An 18249-nucleotide genomic window follows, 5' to 3' on the forward strand; every position below is an offset into this window, starting at 1 on the left:
CCTCATGGAACAATTTACAAAAGGATTTGAAATTAACGGAACTGATTCCTTTGAGCGATTTTCCAGCAAGGCTTCCATAGCCTGGCGATGTGCGAGGCTTCCATAGCCTGGCGATGTGCGAGGCTTCCATAGCCTGGCGATGTGCGAGGCTTCCATAGCCTGGCTATGTGCGAGGCTTCCATAGCCTGGCTATGTGCGAGGCTTCCATAGCCTGGCTATGTGCGAGGCTTCCATAGCCTGGCTATGTGCGAGGCTTCCATAGCCTGGCTATGTGCGAGGCTTCCATAGCCTGGCTATGTGCGAGTGCACGAGGAACGTAGGAAGCCCTGACGAGTGAATGGTGGAAAAAAGGAGAGCAAGACAAGAGCTGTCACTTTCTCTGCAGCTGAACAAAGAATGCTGATGCCTCTGAGTTTTTGTCGTGTTTTAAGTTCCTGTTTAGTTTTGCCATGTTTTAGTTTTCTCATGTCTTAGTTTTGTTAGTCAAGGTCAAGGTTTAGTATTTAGTTTTTGCCATGTTCCCCATAGTTCCTGTTGCCCTGCCATCACCTTCACTCACAACCCCTGTGTTTTTCCCCCACAGCTGTACTCACTCACCAATCACTCCCTCAGTATTTAGTTTCCAGGTTTCACCATGGCCAGATCCTGTTGCTAGGCTAACTCATGCTGTCAGTGCATTAACAACTTCTGTGTTGGAATCAAAGCTTAACGTGCTAACAACAGACAGCTGGATGAGCTTGCGAGCGTCGGAGAGCTGGTCGGCAGGAGTGAGACGTTGACGTGGTCAGAGCAGGGAGTTGTGCTCGGCAAAAACAAGTTTTTCTTCACTTTATAGTGTTGGAAAGCGCATTGTTGGAGAAGGATAAGTACAGAGACTGTATATGGCTGCGGCCAGGGGAAGGGAGGGGTGGGTGACAGCTGGAAGTAAGCGAGGTGCATCAGTAGAAAGGGAGCAAGCAGAAAGGAAAATGAGGAGAAACGACAGCGCTGAGTTTAAGGTAGTTTTCAAACTGAAGGACCCAAAAGGATCGGGGGGGTTTAGAGCAGTTAACCCTCTAAAAATTGCAGCGTCACTGAAAGGGGTTGGCGAAATTGGTGCAAGGATACTAGCTAATGGCATGCTTATGGTGATGTGTAAGGATGCAGAAACACAGAACAAAGCGAGTAAGGTTAAAATGATAGCTGGGTTAAACATTTAAGTGAATATCTCGAACAGAATTGAGGGAGTTAAAGGAGTCATTTATGGTGTCTGTGCTGATGTTACTGAGAAGGAAATGAAGGAGCAAATCAAGGGAGGGAAAGTTAAAGAAGTGAAGAGATTTAAAGCACGGGAGGGTAGTAACCCGAATGCTCCTGTCCTGATAACTTTTGAAGGAGATAGTCTGCCAATCAGAGTGTTTTTTGGATGTGTGTCATATCAAGTGAAAAAATATGAAAGACCGCCGCTTAGGTGCTTCAAATGCCAAAGATTTGGCCATGTTGCTGAGGGATGTCGCGGTAGTCAAAGGTGCTCAAAGTGTGGGGGGGAACATGATTTGTTAAAATGCGAAGTGGCTGATTCAAAATGCTGCAACTGCGGTGGCGCTCATATAACATCATATCGGGGATGCACTCTCTTTGAAAAGGCAAAACATGTCCAGGTTATCAAAGAGCAACTTAACCTATCATATGCAGAGGCTCTAAAGAAAGTAGACGGAAGAAGTGTCAATGGGTCCGGATATGTCAGCTCTCAGATGTCCCCATCCTTGGCACCCCCACGTGCCCCACACCCTCCTTTGCCAGCTGATTCGATTGTGGTTAATAAAGAAAGCTTATTGGCATTCATGGTTGATGTGGTGTACGCCACTAAGCGTAAGGAATCTAGGTCTGACATCATGAAGGCAGTGGTTGAGGCAGCCGGGAGGTTTTTGGGATCGGGATCATATGACCCTATTAAATTGCATAAGTTTATGCAAGGCAGTCAGGTGGAGGCTCCTAGGTTGCAGGAGAAGGAACCGGAGGAAATTGAGGTAGATGAACGGAGTGATGATGATGATGATGATGATTAATATCATCTTTATGTTCTGTATTCTGCAATGGAATGCAAGGAGTCTAATTGCAAACGGACAAGAACTAAAAAAATGTGTTGACATTGGAGAGGATAAGCCTGACTTGATATGTGTGCAAGAAACTTGGTTAAAACCATGTCTAGACTTTGTTGTACCAGGGTATGTGGGTGTAAGGAAGGATAGGGCAGATGGAACTGGTGGTGGATGTGCTGTGTTTATTAAAGTAGGAATTCAGTACAAAGTAGTAGACATTGATTCTAGCCTTGAGTGTGTTTTAACTGAAATATGGAGTTTACAGGGAAAAATTACTGTAGTCAACTTCTACAATCCATGCAAGGTATTAGTGCCGGAGGAGTTAGACAAAATTATGGAGGAAATTAGATCCCCAGCTATTTGGGCTGGGGACTTCAACGCCCATAATCCTTTGTGGGGAAGTGTAAAGAGGGATAGGAATGGAACTGTTTTAGAAGATTTCTTAGAAAGGTACGGGTTGGTAGTCATGAATGATGGTCGGCCCACTAGGGTACAGATAGAGACAGGTAAGCTATCATGTATTGACCTAACATTTGTTTCACCAGGGTTGGCTAGAGTCGGGGAGTGGGAAGTCATGGATAGGAACACAATGGCCAGTGATCACTTCCCTATCATGAGTGGGTACGGTAGGACTCTGATAAAAGAAGTAGAGGGCAGGCCCAAAGTGTTTAAGTTTGCTAATGCCCAGTGGGATAAGTTTGAAGAGGAGACAGCAGCCCTAGTGGGGGAAGTTGAAAGTGATGGAACAATAGATGTTTTTTATGAATCACTTAGCTCAATGATATTTACTGCTGCGCTAAACTCAATCCCCATAAGGCAGAGTCCCAAAGATAGAGTTGCTGTCCCTTGGTGGAATAAGGAGTGTGATGCAGCTATTAAAAATAGAAATAGGGCATATCGAAAGTTAAGAAAATGCCCTTCACAAATAAATGCTATTGACTACAAAAGACGAAGAGCAGCTGCAAGGAAAACTACTAAGGAAGCCAAGAGAAATTGTTGGAGGAAGTATTGTGGTATTTTACGCCATGACACCCCCATTAAGGAAGTGTGGTCAAGAGTGCACAGGATGTCAGGTAAATTTAGTAGGTACAAAATGCCAGTTTTGAATGATGGAGTAAGGGAGGCTGTAAGTAACATAGAGAAGGCAAATATGTGTGCCAAGGTCTTTCAGGCTGTTCACAACTCAACTGGTTTGGGGGAAGAATGCTTGAGGAAGAGAGCGGAAGTGTTGAGAAACGAGCAATGGAAGCTTAGCTATTGCCATGAAAACAGTGATCCGTTTAATTTGTTTTTCTTACGTAAGGAGCTGACAGAAGCCATTCAGGCCGGGGCCAGCACTGCCCCAGGAAAAGATAGGCTGTGCTACGACATGCTTAAACACTTGAGCGGTATGGTACTGGATGAAATCCTAGCATTGCTTAATATGATATGGGAGACAGGTAGCTTACCAGCAGAGTGGAAGCGCGCGGTCATAGTTCCAATACTGAAGCCAGGAAAAAATGCAGCAAAACCAGATTCATATCGTCCTATAGCATTGACTTCAGTAATGTGTAAGGTAATGGAACGCATAGTAACCAACAGGCTTGTGTACTTTCTAGAAACAAGAGGGTTTTTTGTAGATTACCAAAATGGGTTCAGGATAGGAAGAGGTACAATGGACTCTGCAGCAGTACTGGACATGGAAGTTAGAAAGGCTATGGTAAATAAAGAAGCCATAGTAGGAGTCTTCCTAGACATTGAAAAAGCCTATGACTCAATGTGGAAGGAAGGGGTAGTAATTAAATTACATGATGCAGGAGTAAAGGGAAGGATGTTTAATTGAATCAAAGATTTTCTTCTGGATAGGAAAATTCAGGTGAGAGTGGGTGGGGTATACTCTGAAACCCTTAATATAGAGAATGGCACCCCGCAGGGATCAGTTATCAGCCCAGTTCTCTTCAATATAATGATCAATGATATTTTTAAAAATGTTGGACGAGAATTTGGGAGGTCACTTTTTTGCAGATGACGGGGCCATCTGGAGGAGAGGCAGGAATATTGAGTATTTGCTTAAGAAAACCCAGGAAGGCTTAAATGCAATAGAAGAGTGGGCAAATAAGTGGAGCTGTAGAATTTCTGTTGCCAAGAGCAAATACATGGTGTTTGGATTTAAAAGGAAAATCCCACGAACAGGGTTAAATCTGTATGGGGCTCCGTTAGAGCGGGTCAAGGAATTTAAATTCCTGGGTATGTGGCTTGATGAAAGACTCACCTGGAAAAGTCACATAGGAAAAACTGTGAGCAAGTGTGAAAGGGTGATAAACGTTCTTCGGAGCCTGGCTGGGTGTGAATGGGGAGCTGAGAGGGAGACTATGCTCATGATCTATCAGGCAATGATCAGATCAGCAATAGACTATGGGAGCTTTGTCTATGGGTCAGCTGCTAAGTCCACGTTGGACAAGTTAGATGCCGTCCAGGCAAGAGCTTTAAGAACATGCTGTGGGGCACTTAGGACGACCCCTATCCCAGCCCTGCTTGTAGAGATGGGAGAGTGGCCACTTAGAATCAGACGCAACAAACTAGGATTACATTATTGGTCTAAATTAAAGGGAACTAGCCAGAGTCTCTCAGCCAAGTGTCTGCTGAATGAAAATTGGGAGTTTGCAGATGGGAGGAAAAAAGGAAACTTCCTGTCTGGGGCGGAAGAATTGGCTGAGAGAGTGGGCGTAGACAAAGAAAATACACGCATTCTGGTCAGTTGTGCCAATGTGGTTGCTCCCAGAGCCTATTGCTCCCAGAGCCTATTGTAGACCTCACACTTTTAAACCTGAAACAGCAGGGAGTCCTCACTAGTGCGATGGTTGAGGGGTACATAAAAGAGGAATGGGGTGCACACATGCAGGTATATACAGACGGGTCTAAGGACCTAAGGTTTTTGCTACAGAGCTAGTGGCAATAATTTGGGCACTATGGTGGATCGAACAAGTTAAGCCAGAAAAAGTAATCATATGCTCTGATTCAGCCGCTGCCTTGATGACTATGAGGAGTGGGACATCTAGAGCTAGAGCCGACCTGATAAATGAAGCACTGGTAAGTCTATATAAAATTGAAAAAGTGGGGTGTGATGTAGGATTCCTTTGGGTCCCAGGGCATGCAGGTGTAGAGGGGAACGAGACAGCTGACAAGCTCGCCAGAATAGCGCTCCGGAGAGAGGAAGTAAATGTGGAAATTCAAATGGGAAAGCCAGAATTCTATAGTGCCATAAAGGAGGGGCTAGAGAAACAGTGGCAAGAAGAGTGGAACAAGGAAGAGAGAGGAAGACTATATTTCTCAGCACAAAATACAGTAAAAAGACAGAGTGTGTATATGGGGGGTGACAGAAGAGACTCTGTCAAACTGTTAAGACTGAGGTTTGGGCATTGTGGTCTGGCCAGCTGCTTAAAAACCGTTGGGAAGCATCCAGATGGGCTGTGTGAATGTGGAAAAGAAGAGACTGTAGTGCATGTCCTATTGGAATGTCAAAAATATAGAGTGGAGAGACTACAGTTGCGAGAAGAACTGGGGAAAATTGGGATCTCCATTTCAGATTTTAAAACACTGTTCAGTCGGGGAAAGGATCACCAAGCTGTGGAGAAGAGCGTTCTGGATTTTATCCGCAGCACAGACCTCTACCAGAGGATGTAGGAGCGTCAATATGATGAATAGCCCTTTGAACTGCGGAGGGCAGTAATGTGCAGCAGCGCAAACACTGCCGGAAATCCCCAGAAGAAGAAGAAGAAGATGGCCAGATCCTACCCCGTCACCCATGATAGAACCCGTCACAGTACCTCATGTTGGGTACCGTTATTCAAGTCCATCAAGTCCATCAAGTCCATCAAGTCTATCAAGTCAGGTTTGTTCTTTTGTGTTTCATAGTCATAGTCAAGTTTTTTTTTTTTTCATAGTTTTTAGTTTTGTAATCCGGCTCAGCCGTGCCTTGGGTTGACTTTTTTTTACGTTTTATTTTGGATATCTGCATCCGTGTCCTGTTTCCACGCCACGCATCACCACCCAACATGACAGATGGAGCTGTATGAGGATTTTAAAAGTGTCATCACCAGAAAAGGTAATTAGCTGTGATCAATAAAGCGAGGGAAACGGCATGGCAAACAACTGCTCACAGACTAAATGCGTAAGTTGTAAAAGCTTCATACCATTGTCAATTGTTACACGTTTATTTTACTGTCCTCATGTATTTATGCTCTCCTCTTTGTGTTATAATGTGTTTAATTAAAGCATGCCCAATAATCAACACGCATCATCATACTTTGTGACTATATTATCGTGAGTGTGTGACCCTCATATTAATTTTTCACTGTTACATCTGTACAGGAGCAATCTTAACAGCCAGAAGCGTACCTGGCAGCAGGTGAAGGTAAAGTACAAGAACATATTTCAGAGTGGTAAGTAGCCTTTGAAGAAACGTGTTTGTCCATGAAATGTGTTGAGCTGTAAATATGTTGCACTGTAGCTACCAAAAAAAGGCCGAGGCCGAGGCCACTGGTGGAGTCCTCCACCTGAAAATCTCACACCAGCAATCGAGGGCGCCCACTGGTGTAAGGAATAGAAGGAGGGACCTCCTCGGGACATTCAAAATTCAACATAGTTTTATTTGTCACATACACAATCATACACAGTACAATGTGCAGTGAAATTCTTCCTTGTCCTGCTACCAATAAAAAGAGACTTAAAATTAAATATGAAATATGAATAAAAATGAATAAAAAATATAAAATAATAATAAAAGTTATCCAGTTTAACGCTCAGTGTTCAGCAGACGGATGTCCTGGGGAAAGAAACTTTTCCTCATCCTCTCAGTGCTGGTTCTCAGGCTGCGGAACCGCCGGCCTGAAGGCAGCAGGGAGAGGAGCGAGTGTCCGGGGTGGTGGGGCTGCCTGAGGATCTTCTCAGCTGTCACCCTGCATCGTTTAACATAAATGTGTTGCAGGTCGGGTAGGTTGTTCTGATAGTCCGCTCAGCTGAGCGGACTACTTTCCTAAGGGCCAAGAGGTGCTGTTTTTTGCAGCTGCCCATCCATGTGGTGATGCTCCCACTCAAGATGCTCTCAGTGGGTTAGGGTGTAAAAGTTCCTGAGCACCTTGAGGGGGAGCCTGAAGTCTCTGAGGCGTCTGAGGTGGAACAGACGCTGCCTGGCCTTTTTAACAGTCCTGTTAGCGTGCAGTGACCAGGACAGCTCCTGTGTGATGGTCACACCGAGCTATTTGAAGCTGTCCTCGCTCTCCACCTCAGACCTGTCGATGCAGAGTGGACGGATGTCACTCTGATGCTTCCTTCTGTAGTCCAGTCAGCTCCTTAGTTTTGCTGGCTTTCAGCCGGAGGTTTTTTCCCGGCACCAGCTCTCCAGTTGGATGACCTCCATCCTGTATAGGCCTCCTCCGTGTTATGGGAGATCAACCCCACGATGGCTGTGTGGTCAGCAAACTTGATGATGATATTGCTGTCTGATGTGGACACACAGTCATGTGTGTACAGGGAGTACAGCAGGGGACTCAGCAGGCAGCCTTGAGGGGATCCAGTGTTGACTGTGAGGGGGGATGAATTATGGGAACCCAAGCGTACCACCTGATGTCTGCTGGTTAGGAAGCTGTGGACCCACCTACACAGAGAGGAGTTCAGTCCAAGATCATACAGCTTAGTGAGCAGCCTGGAGGGGACTATGGTGTTAGATGCTGAGCTGTAGTCCACAAACAGCACTCTCACATAGTTCCCCATCCTAGGGTCCAGATGGGAGAGTGTCTTGTGCAGCATGAAGGTTACGGCGTCGTTGGTAGAGCTGTCTGGGCGGTATGCAAACTGAAGAGGGTCCAGGGTGGGGGGCAGAGAGGAGCTGATGAATGTTTTGACCAGTTTCTCAAAACATTTCATCACCACAGATGTGAGGGGGCTATGGGGTGATAGTCACTGGGGTTCCTGGGCTTGGTTGTCTTTGGGACAGGGACCACAACAAACTTCTTAAAGCAGGTGGGAATCACACACTGTGAGAGGGAAAGGTTGAATATCGTTGTAAACAGCGGCGCGAGCTGTTCAGCGCAGGCTTTGAGGACTCGACCTCTGATGCCGTTGGGCCCCGCTGCCTTCCTGGTGTTCACACTTCTAAACATCCTCCTCACCTCCAGCTCCGTCACAGTGAGCGCCTCCTCTCCTCCGGCTGGGAGCGCAGCTTCTTGCCTGCTGTCCGACTCGAAGCGTGCGAAGAAGTTGTTGAGCTCATCAGCCAGCGAAGCGTCGGCTCTCATCTCGGTTGGGTGTGTTGCTCTGTAGTCCGTGATGGTACGTAGTCCCTGCCACAGCGTCCTGGAGTTGCTCCCCTCCATCTGCAGCTCCAGTCTCTCGGCATAGCGGCGTTTAGCCTTTTTCACCGTTCTCCGGACAGCGTAGGTGGCTGCCCTGTATGGCGTCATTTTTCCAGAGACGAGTCCAGAGTTGTAGGCAGCAGTGCGGGCCCTCAGTGCGTCGCGGACGGTTTTATCCACCCACGGCTTCTGATTTGGAAAAGTTCTGAGGGTGGCTATTGGTGTTGTGTCTTCCACCATTTTCCTAATAAATCCCACAACTGCTTCTGTGAACTCGTTGATGTCACCGCCCGAACATCGCTGAAACATCTCCCAGTCTGCTGAATCCAGTGCACCCCTCAGAGTGGCTTCTGACTGATCAGTCCACAGTGTCACTTCTCTGACTGCAGGATACTCCTGCTTCAGCCGGTGTTTATATTTCGGTATGAGGAAGACGGCATTGTGGTCCGAAAGACCAAATGGAGGCAGAGGCTTGGCCTTGTAACCATCCTTGAAAGGAGAGTAACAGTGGTCCAGAGTCCTCTCTCCTCTGGTGGGACAGTTGATGTGTTGTTTAAACTCCGGTATCACCTTCCTCAGGCTGGCACTGTTAAAGTCCCCGGCCACGATGAGGGCTGCACCAGGCTGCATCAGTTCGGTGAGGGCAGTGGCCGTGTTCGCCCGAGGTGGGATGTAAACGACGCTGATGATGACGAGGTAAACTCACGGGGCAGGTAGAAAGGACGGCACTGGATGGTCAGGAGCTCCAGGTCAGGGGAACAGGAGTTTCTGAGAGACTGAACGTTCCTGTTGTCACACCAGTCGTTGTTCACCACCTCCTCTTGATTTACCAGACTCACTCGTCCTGTCCCTGCGGTGAACTGTGAAGAACTGTGCTGGTTGAACGGCATGGTCCGGGATCAGGGGGGTCAGCCATGTCTCGGTGAGGCAGATGATGTTACAGTCCTGTATACCCCTCGGAAACTTTATTCTTGCCCTGAGTTCGTCGAGCTTGTTTTCCAGTGACTGGATTGGCGAGGAGAATGCTGGGCAGAGGCGAATGGTGTGCTCTGCGTCTCAGTCTGTTCCTAACGCCGGCTCGTTTCCCTCGGGGCCTCCTTCATGACCTGCGGCCTGTGGATCCATTGTTGTTGTTGTTGTCGTGGGCGACCCGTTGAATGTCGCCGGGCCATGTCGGGTCCGGTTTTAGGTTGATAGGAGCACAGTTTGGGTACTGTGTTCCAAAATGAAGTAGGGTCTGTCTGTCCTACGTGTTACGACCTAGAACAGGAGCACTTAACAAATTAAGAATCGCATAAAAAAATGACCAGATATAAACAAACGTTGGGAGCAGGTACAATTGGGATATGTGATATGTAATATGTATCCCATGTATGATATGGGATATGTAATTTGGGATATGTTCCCAAAAGTGTGTGGTATCAGTATGTAGAAGGTACTGATCCCTAAATTAGCCAGAATTATCGAGATAAGCCAGGCTTTCGTGGAACACCCCTCTGGTTTCTGTTGCTGATTAGCTCTCATCTGTTTTCAAACCTTTCATCCCTCCCTCTGCATATATACCCCTGGTTTTCAGTCGTTACTTTGTCAGATAATTTTCATGTTGCACTTGTTCTGTTTTCCTGTGGATTGTCTATCATGTTTTCTTGAGCTCCAAGACCATATAGCCTACCAGCTATGCCCTGCTCTTCTCTCCATTGTCTCCACTTGGGTCCGCTCCTCTAGTAATCCATAACTGTGACAGATTTAGTCAAAAATACTGAGGCAGCAATTTTAAACATTAAATTGAAAATTATATACATTGCCCTCAGCAATTTGCTTGGGAACAAAACACATTTAGCTTCCCACCTGCAAGATATGCGCAAAACATGTTCTATATCATATTTTACCACTACAAGCACCTAACAGCTTGCGGAAAAATATAGCTGCTCTTGGTGGAGTAATATTGTTATTGTTGACCTCGTCTCAATACCTGACTAGGCTTATACCTGCCTCACTAATGGGGCCTTGCCCTTCTGAAAATGTCAGGGCAATATTTCAAGATACACTAACCACATATTTTTAGTTTTAAGACCTGTATTCTTACCAAGAAAAATCTTAAAACCACCTTATGTAACAGGTGCAAGGCAGCTCACTGTTGATGGTGGGAATAAATACGGCTAAGGAGGTTGCCACCTACCCAGGAGTGAATATTCACATTGCAAAACGTTGCAAAAACACTGCAGCAGCTGAATTTGCATAAGTAAAGAGGGATACATTTGAACTTTATCCCTAATCTGAGGATGTCTTTATGCATAGAATTGTTAGAGAAGAAACTTTTCTTGTTGTTGCAGCGCTAAAGTGTCAAGTCAAGCTTACTACAGATCGCAAGTTTATTGGCAGACAAAACGACATGCAAACAGGGCAGTATGTTCTTCGTATGGTGATACGTGGCCATGGAATGGCCATCTGCTTCATGCATTAGCCGTGCAGTTCCCAGCTGATTCTCTGCTAAGTCTATGGCTGAATTCTTTTGGAAACTGGATAGCATTTAACTGAGGGAGTTAATTTAGGGAGTTACTTCATCTGTAAGTGAACTGTACTCAGGACCTGACAGAGGTGTAAGGCACTATCTCTATATGCTGGATTCTATGTTTCATTTTATTGAGCAACTTACTGTACTGTACTAGACAATTTAATTTGTTCTACGCCTCTGAGTTCCTTACTGTTATGGCTCCATCAAGAATTTCTCAACAGTGTGGTAATTGGAGTTTTCATGGAAACTTTCCACCTGTAAATGGGCCTTGGCAGTTATTCTCAATGTGTCATTGCAGCTATCTTTGTGTCAGTACAACTTCTGCTTTGGTGAACTCATCATTTCACTGTTAATTGCTGATGGACCTGTCTTCTGAAAGGCTGGATTAATACTGTCCTTGCAAAATAAACATAAAAAACAAAACATCAAAGCTTTTTAATGAGACCCGTCCTCAGCAAATTGATGTACTGTACACAATACAATAATCTCCTATTATGCAAATCAGAATATTTTAAAATTTCAATAAAGAGAAGCCATATCAGCTTTTAAAAAACTACTAGTGTGAAACTCAAGTGGTACAATGTAACTACTGTCAAATAAGGAAAACTTCTATACAGTCTATACAGTGATCTGTATCATAGAGTACTTGAGATGTTCTGACTGTTTTGCTTGATTTATATTTTAGGAGACAGACTTACCCAAAACAGCGTAGGTTTCCTGCCACTGTGGACCAACACTGCACCAGACAAGGTCACCTAGTGCATTTAAACGTGAAGAACATTGTATTGTGAGATACTTGCATATTATATCAATAAGATAACATGAAAATATGCGGAAACCTAACAGAATATGAACATATACAACATACTTTCTAACTGCTAGAAATTCATTTGTATATCATTTGTTCTTCTTATTTTCAAAATTAAATGAAAAATACAAAATACACTTATTTTCCAATTTTCATTCCCTAAACCAAAGTGAAAACTTGTATAAAGAACTGTTCTCCATTTTGTGCTCAGATAAAAAAATGTAAAAAAATATATATCATATTCTCTGTGCTTCCTCCCACTGTCCAAAAACATGCATGTCAGGTTAATTGGTGTCTCTAAAATTGTCCCTGTGAGTGAATGTGTGTGGTTGTTTGTCTGGTTTGTCTCTGTGTGGCCCTGTGATGGACTGGCGACCTGTCCAGGGTGTACCCCGCCTCTCGCCCGATGACCGCTGGGATAGGCTCCAGCACCCCCACGACCCGACCGACGGATTCAGCGGTATAGAAAATGGATGGATGGATGGATGGATGGATAGATATTCTCCTTTGTTTTTTAATCTTAGACAATTTACTTGATCCAGAGATAATCTTTGTTCCATTTATTTGGCTACAGGGTGAGTTCAACACTAAAGCTGTGCTGAGCTCCTCCTGAGCTTGCTACACAATGCAATATTTCCTTATTTTGTTGACCCTCATCAAGAAAATAAAAAATATGTCATGTGTGAAAGAGTTTTTTTTTTTTTTTTTTTTAACCACCTGTTGCTGTTGATACCCAGCAGTTAAATTGATAGATTATGCCTGCCCAACAATTTCTGATAACTATGGGCACATATACATATACATACATAGGCCCAATCCCAATTCACCCCTTGGCCCTACCCCTTACCCCTTCCCCTCCGTTTTGCGCGTTCACGTGAAGAGGTAGTGTTGTCCCAATACTCTTCCAAAGCCCTTCCCCTTAGCCCTACCCCTCCGTTGTAGCCCTTGAAACGGAGGGCTTCGGCCAGGCAGACTCCGTTTGAAGGGGTATGATATATTTCCCAGAGTACAACGCGACTAACGGGAGATCGTGAGTCTTTTTAAAAATGGCAGAGGCAAGAGCACCACACAAATGTAAGTTCCTCTATTTTTTTTTGCCATAATTTAACTGTGTTAACCGTTTTAGGTTGTGATAACTGGTGTATTGTGTGAGTTTAACATGGTGGCAATGTGTAGTTGTTTTCTGCTATAAACGCACATGGGAAAAGTCGCTATTTTACATGGAGTAATCGGTCAATGCATGTGAAGATGCTGCGAAAGAGTTGTCGTTTTTTAAATTGTAACACGAGTATTTACAAGCAATGTCGTTGGTTAACCATAGAGAAGTTCCTTTTGAGCGTCATTTCGCTACCTATTATCACAAGTATTCATATACGTGACTGATTCACAGGGACTCAAGCACAAAGAGCCTGATCAGGTTTAGCGCCGAAAACGAAGATCTGTTTCTAAAGTCATCCCCATCCCCAAAAAGAAGTAGGAAGTCCAATCCCATAATGGATTACCTGATACAGGAGAGCCTGAAGGAGCAGAAGCGCCACGAGCAGAAAACGGAGCGCTTTTTAGCTCGGTTTGAGCGCATGATAGACAAACTTTACGGTGAGTTGATGCGCCATGCACCTATTGTACACACAGCCAACACTACCGCATTCTGAAACACCTTTTTTTAATTTTTTACAATGGATGAAAGTGCATGCTATAATGTCATGTCGTGTCTTGTTCCCCCAGAACATCACTGAGCCCATGCAGCACCTCCGATGCGCCCTCCGCTGTTCCTGCTCCGGTCATCTCGTTCTTGATGATTGCACTGTTGCCCGTTTATATTCATACTGTTTCTATTCATACTGTTTATTGTCCATATTTGCACCACACACTTTACAGCAGACACTTTAAGCTGTTATTTCTGAAAATAAGCTGCCTTACCAGTCTGTAATGTGAGCCTAATAAAAGAAATTAAGGACAAAAGGTTTGTGAGCATGATTATCACATCAACATCATATGAACGACTGGAACGGATATTGGTATGAAGAGATTTATTATACAAGGGATAACAAAAAAATTGGGGTACATGTTGTGGTCCAATGGGCAATAATTTGTAGGATGACCCGTCTGCTGGAAAGAAAAACATGGAAAGATCAGGCTTTCATCCTCCCAAACCAACACATTGATAGCACACACAAGGCAGTGCATTTATTTATGTCATCAAATCTGAACCTGGTACAAAGAAAACAGCTTCAAAAACGCATGAGCTGCATGTTTATCCCAAACGGAACGAGGCGAGTAACAAAGGCTAAACGTTAGCTTATGCTTTCAGCTAGGTTAGCCAGGTTAGGATACTACTCCAGTCAATAAATCAGCAAATCTCACGAGACAAGCAAATTGTTTCTATATTACACGATATCACAAATGTACAGTTAGAAGCACTTTCATATACACAAACAAATACATTATCATATGCACATGCCGGCTCTGGAAGCTACCAGCTGCTCACTCACACGCGTTATTTGCATTACGCAAATAATTCTACATACCGTAACAAGATCCAGCAATGCTCCCAGATGTCGAAGACGCCTTCGCCTGATGGCACTCCGTCGATTCGACGCAGATATTTCTAAAAATATCCGAATAGCCCAGGACAGCGCGAACACCACAGCACCGGTCATGTTTGTTTACTTCTGGCTAAAGCTGTCGCTTTTGGTTCCGTAACAACTGACGGCGCGGACTTATTACGTTCGTGAGTGTGAAGTGCTGTCCCAATTCGAAGGGGTATGTTTTCAGCCCTCCGCCTACCCCTACGTTCGAAGGGGCGAGGGGTAGGGGCGAGGGGTAGGGGCGAGGGGTAGGGGTGAGGGGTAGGCGAAGGGGTAGGAAAATAGAATTGGGATTGGGCCATACTATGCTCACTGCTCTTTCACGTGAGTTGAGTCTACTACTTATTTTCTGATATCAAGTCAACTTGACTTGAAAATGTGTTATCTGAAAGCTATTAATATCCTATTTGATCAATGAAATTGGTTTCACTTTGATTTGGTCTGGGACTTAGATGTCCACCATGTTAGGCTATTATGAGGCTTGTACAGCTCGGCAAATATTAACTTACTACTTTTTACAACTAACACTTTTCTGATCACAGTCCTCTCTATCTTAATTGTAGCATATCAATGATTCCTCTATTTGTGATTCCTCCCTTTTTTGACAGCCTGATGTTCTTATGAATTAAGTTTAAGCTGCTCTGTGTATTTTTGTGGAGAAACATGAAATGATGCATAAGACGCTTCTTTTGATGTGACCATGTGGAGCCTGAAGAGAAAGCCAAGTTTGTGAACAAAGATCAGAACCACTGTTGTAGTATTTGTTATCTTTGAATAATGTTTCAAGTTTTGTAGAGCAGTGAACAAAAAGAAAGCCTAGCTGTATTAAACTTCACACTTCATAGTTCACTCTTCTGGACCAAGCCTTTCTCTCAGTAACTAGGACAATGATGATGTTAGATGACAGGCAACTGCTGTCTTCCTCAAAGTCTGGTTTTATTACTTGCTACTTAAATAGTACAGCTTGGATTTTTCATTTTGCAGTCAGAAGACTAAACAAAAACAAACTATCCTTTGTTTATTAGTGACAAAGCTACAAAGTGATGGAAAGATGGTAAGATCATAAAAAAGTACGAGATAGCTGCAATAAAGAGGGAGGCCAATAGAATAGTGTTTGTCATGCAAATTTGTAAAATAATACAGAAAAGTCAATTAAAGATCTGTGCACAGCTTCACTTAATCATTTTAATCAACAGTTCTTTAATCAATTTTTCATTTTGTGAAAAATACTTTATTATTGTTTTTATTTTTGGTTTTATTTAGAAATGGAATGACACACAAATTTAAGTGGCCTTTGACTGACCTGTATGACGACAACCAGGAAGAGGGCCACATCTCCTGTAAAGTGGACCTCATGGATCTGGAGCACAGATGCACTCAGGCAAAGGATCAAAGCCCCAATTACAATTTGGATTGCCTGGTTTTGGGAAAGGATATGGGGGGGGCGACAGGACAGGACAGGAAGTCATTAGTATAACTTGTTCACTCTTTCATTAATTCAAAGGGGAAAAAAAATTCAAACTTATCTAAGAGTAGATTAAGTATTTATTTTCCCTTCTCTGTGGACATACAATCCACAAAGGTGAGAAAAAAAAAAAATCGAGAACGAAACATCAAACTAAAAGCCTCATCAGGACAGTCACAATAAATGTCATATGTGTATTGCTTATGCCATTGGTCTTTGCAATACTTTTAAAACCCAAATTGAGTCCACCTGCATAACTGCACAACTGAACTCTAGACAACACAAACCTGACCATATGAAGTCTCACAGTTGATAATCTTTGCGTATCTGATATGAGTGCAAACCAAGTTATATGAGGAAGAAGAAACTGAGAATGAAAGGCATTAGTTGTTGAGTTGGAGTCTTACACACTTCTCTGCAGCTTCTCATCTGCTGCTACCCCCCAAAAACCCTGTCTGCTCCCACACCCAAATTACATAAAGGAAATTTCAAAAAATGAGGAGCAAATCTAGAAAACCTAAAAAAATTGTAGACAAAAAATGTAACTGAACAAAAACACCAAACTATTAAAAGTGGTTTGCTGAATATTAGATCTCTCCTTTCCAAGTCTCTGTCAGTGAATGGCTTGATTTGTAGAATAGAATAGAAAAATACTTTATTCATCCCCCAGTGGAGGAAATTCAAATTAGTCATGTTAAATTTAGTAGCTAATTTTTAAAAAAATATTTAGAATGATTGTATATTAGAACAACAACAATAACAATAATAATAATAGTAAATAAATAAATACATTTATGAAGAACATGTCAGCAGTCAGTGTTAAAAAGCCTTCTGGCTGTGGGGACAAAGGACCTCCTGAAGCTCTCAGTCCTGCAGCCTCTCACTGCAGCTGCTCCTCTGTCCTGTCAGGATGCGGTGGAGAGGATGTTTATTATTCTCCATCACTGAATCTAACTTCCTCCTCATCCGTTGCTCCACCACAGCACTGAGAGGGTCCAGCCTTCTGCCTCCAACAGAACCAGCCTTTTTCACCAGTTTGTCCAGGCGCCTACAGTTTGTGTCTGTAGTGCAACTCCCCCAGCAGACAGCAGCATAGAACAGTGCACTCTCAATGATAGTGTGATAAAACATGCACATCATGTCTCCATGAGGTTTCCAGCTACATTTCAGGAGGCGGATGCTTTGCTTTGCAGTAAGACGTATTCCATTACTTCCTGTTACCTTGTTTGTGTACTGTGGAATTTCTTGGTAATGACTACTAATAATCACCTTATTTCTACCTTTAATTTACACATTTTTGCATAGTTAACTCTATCGCATACTTGTTCTGTTCTAACACACTCCTACAGATCTTTATTCTCACTTTTTAACGGTGTGTCTGGTTCTCTAGCGTAGCATGGCTACCGGTTCTCTTCCTCCTTCTCCTGCTTTCACCTGCTCCGTGTGTCAGATGTTTAGTTACTCCTCTGCCTCCTTTAGCGATAATGGTACATGTAACAAATGTAGTCTTTTTGTAGTTTTGGAGGCGAGGTTATCTGAATTGGAAGCTCGGCTCTGCACCGTTGAAAACCACCCGATAGTGAGCCAGGTCCCTTTGGTCAGTGCGGGGCGACCTAGCGTAGCTAGCTCCATTAGTCGCGCCCTAGCAGAACCCGAGCAGCCAAGATGACAGGGTGGCTGGGTGACTATCAGGAAGAGCAGCCACAGTCCTAAAGTCAAGCCCGTTGTTCACCATCGACCTGTCCACGCTTCAAACAGATTTTCCCCACTCAGCGACACACCCGCTGAGGACAAAACCCTGGACAAAACCCTGGTAATTGGCAGCTCTATAGTCAGAAACGTGGCATTAGAGACACCAGCGGCCATAGTCAAATGCATTCCAGGGGCCAGAGCAGGTGACGTAGAGTCCTATTTAAAACTGCTAAACAGTATTTTATTACAGAGACTTGTTATTGGGATTAAAGGAACGGCATTAGGCTGGTTTAAGTCATATTTTTCTGAAAGATTTCAGTTTGTTCTTGTAAATGAAGAATCTTCCTCACAGTCCCACATGCTTCCATTAGGTAACATTATTAGACAGCATGGCATAAATTTCCATTGCTATGCTGATGATACTCAGCTGTACTTATCTATAAAACCAGATGAAACCAATAGGTTGGTCAGACTACAAGCATGTCTTAAAGACATAAAGACCTGGATGACTCAGAACTGTCTGCTTCTAAATTCAGACAAAACTGAAGTCGTTATCTTTGGACCTGAGCGTTTCAGGGAGAAATTGTCTAGTTATATAGTTACTCCAGATGGCATTTCCTTGTTTTCTAGTTCTAGAGTGAGGAACCTTGGAGTTATTTTACTTGGAGTACTGAAACCGCCCTCATCAAAATCACTAATGACCTCCTGGTTGCTGCAGATAATGGTCTTATCACCATCCTCATCCTCCTAGACCTGTCTGCAGCCTTT

The 18249-nt window shown here is 43.8% G+C and overlaps 1 protein-coding gene across 5 annotated transcripts in view; it reads right to left on the reverse strand.

The window, feature by feature from the left end:
* LOC142367583 (uncharacterized) overlaps nucleotides 1-18249 on the reverse strand; it is a 56654-nt gene that overhangs the window by 26170 nt on the left and 12235 nt on the right. For all 5 annotated transcript variants that reach the window (XM_075449591.1, XM_075449590.1, XM_075449588.1 and 2 more), the window contains exons 3-4: nucleotides 15628-15741; nucleotides 11627-11683 (exon numbers count right to left, since the gene is read on the reverse strand). In XM_075449591.1, coding sequence (XP_075305706.1) covers nucleotides 11627-11683; nucleotides 15628-15741 — 171 coding nt within the window. The remainder of the gene's footprint in view (nucleotides 1-11626; nucleotides 11684-15627; nucleotides 15742-18249) is intronic.

The sequence above is a fragment of the Odontesthes bonariensis genome, chromosome 18 (assembly GCF_027942865.1).
Source record: "Odontesthes bonariensis isolate fOdoBon6 chromosome 18, fOdoBon6.hap1, whole genome shotgun sequence".
Classification (NCBI taxonomy): Eukaryota; Metazoa; Chordata; class Actinopteri; order Atheriniformes; family Atherinopsidae; genus Odontesthes; species Odontesthes bonariensis.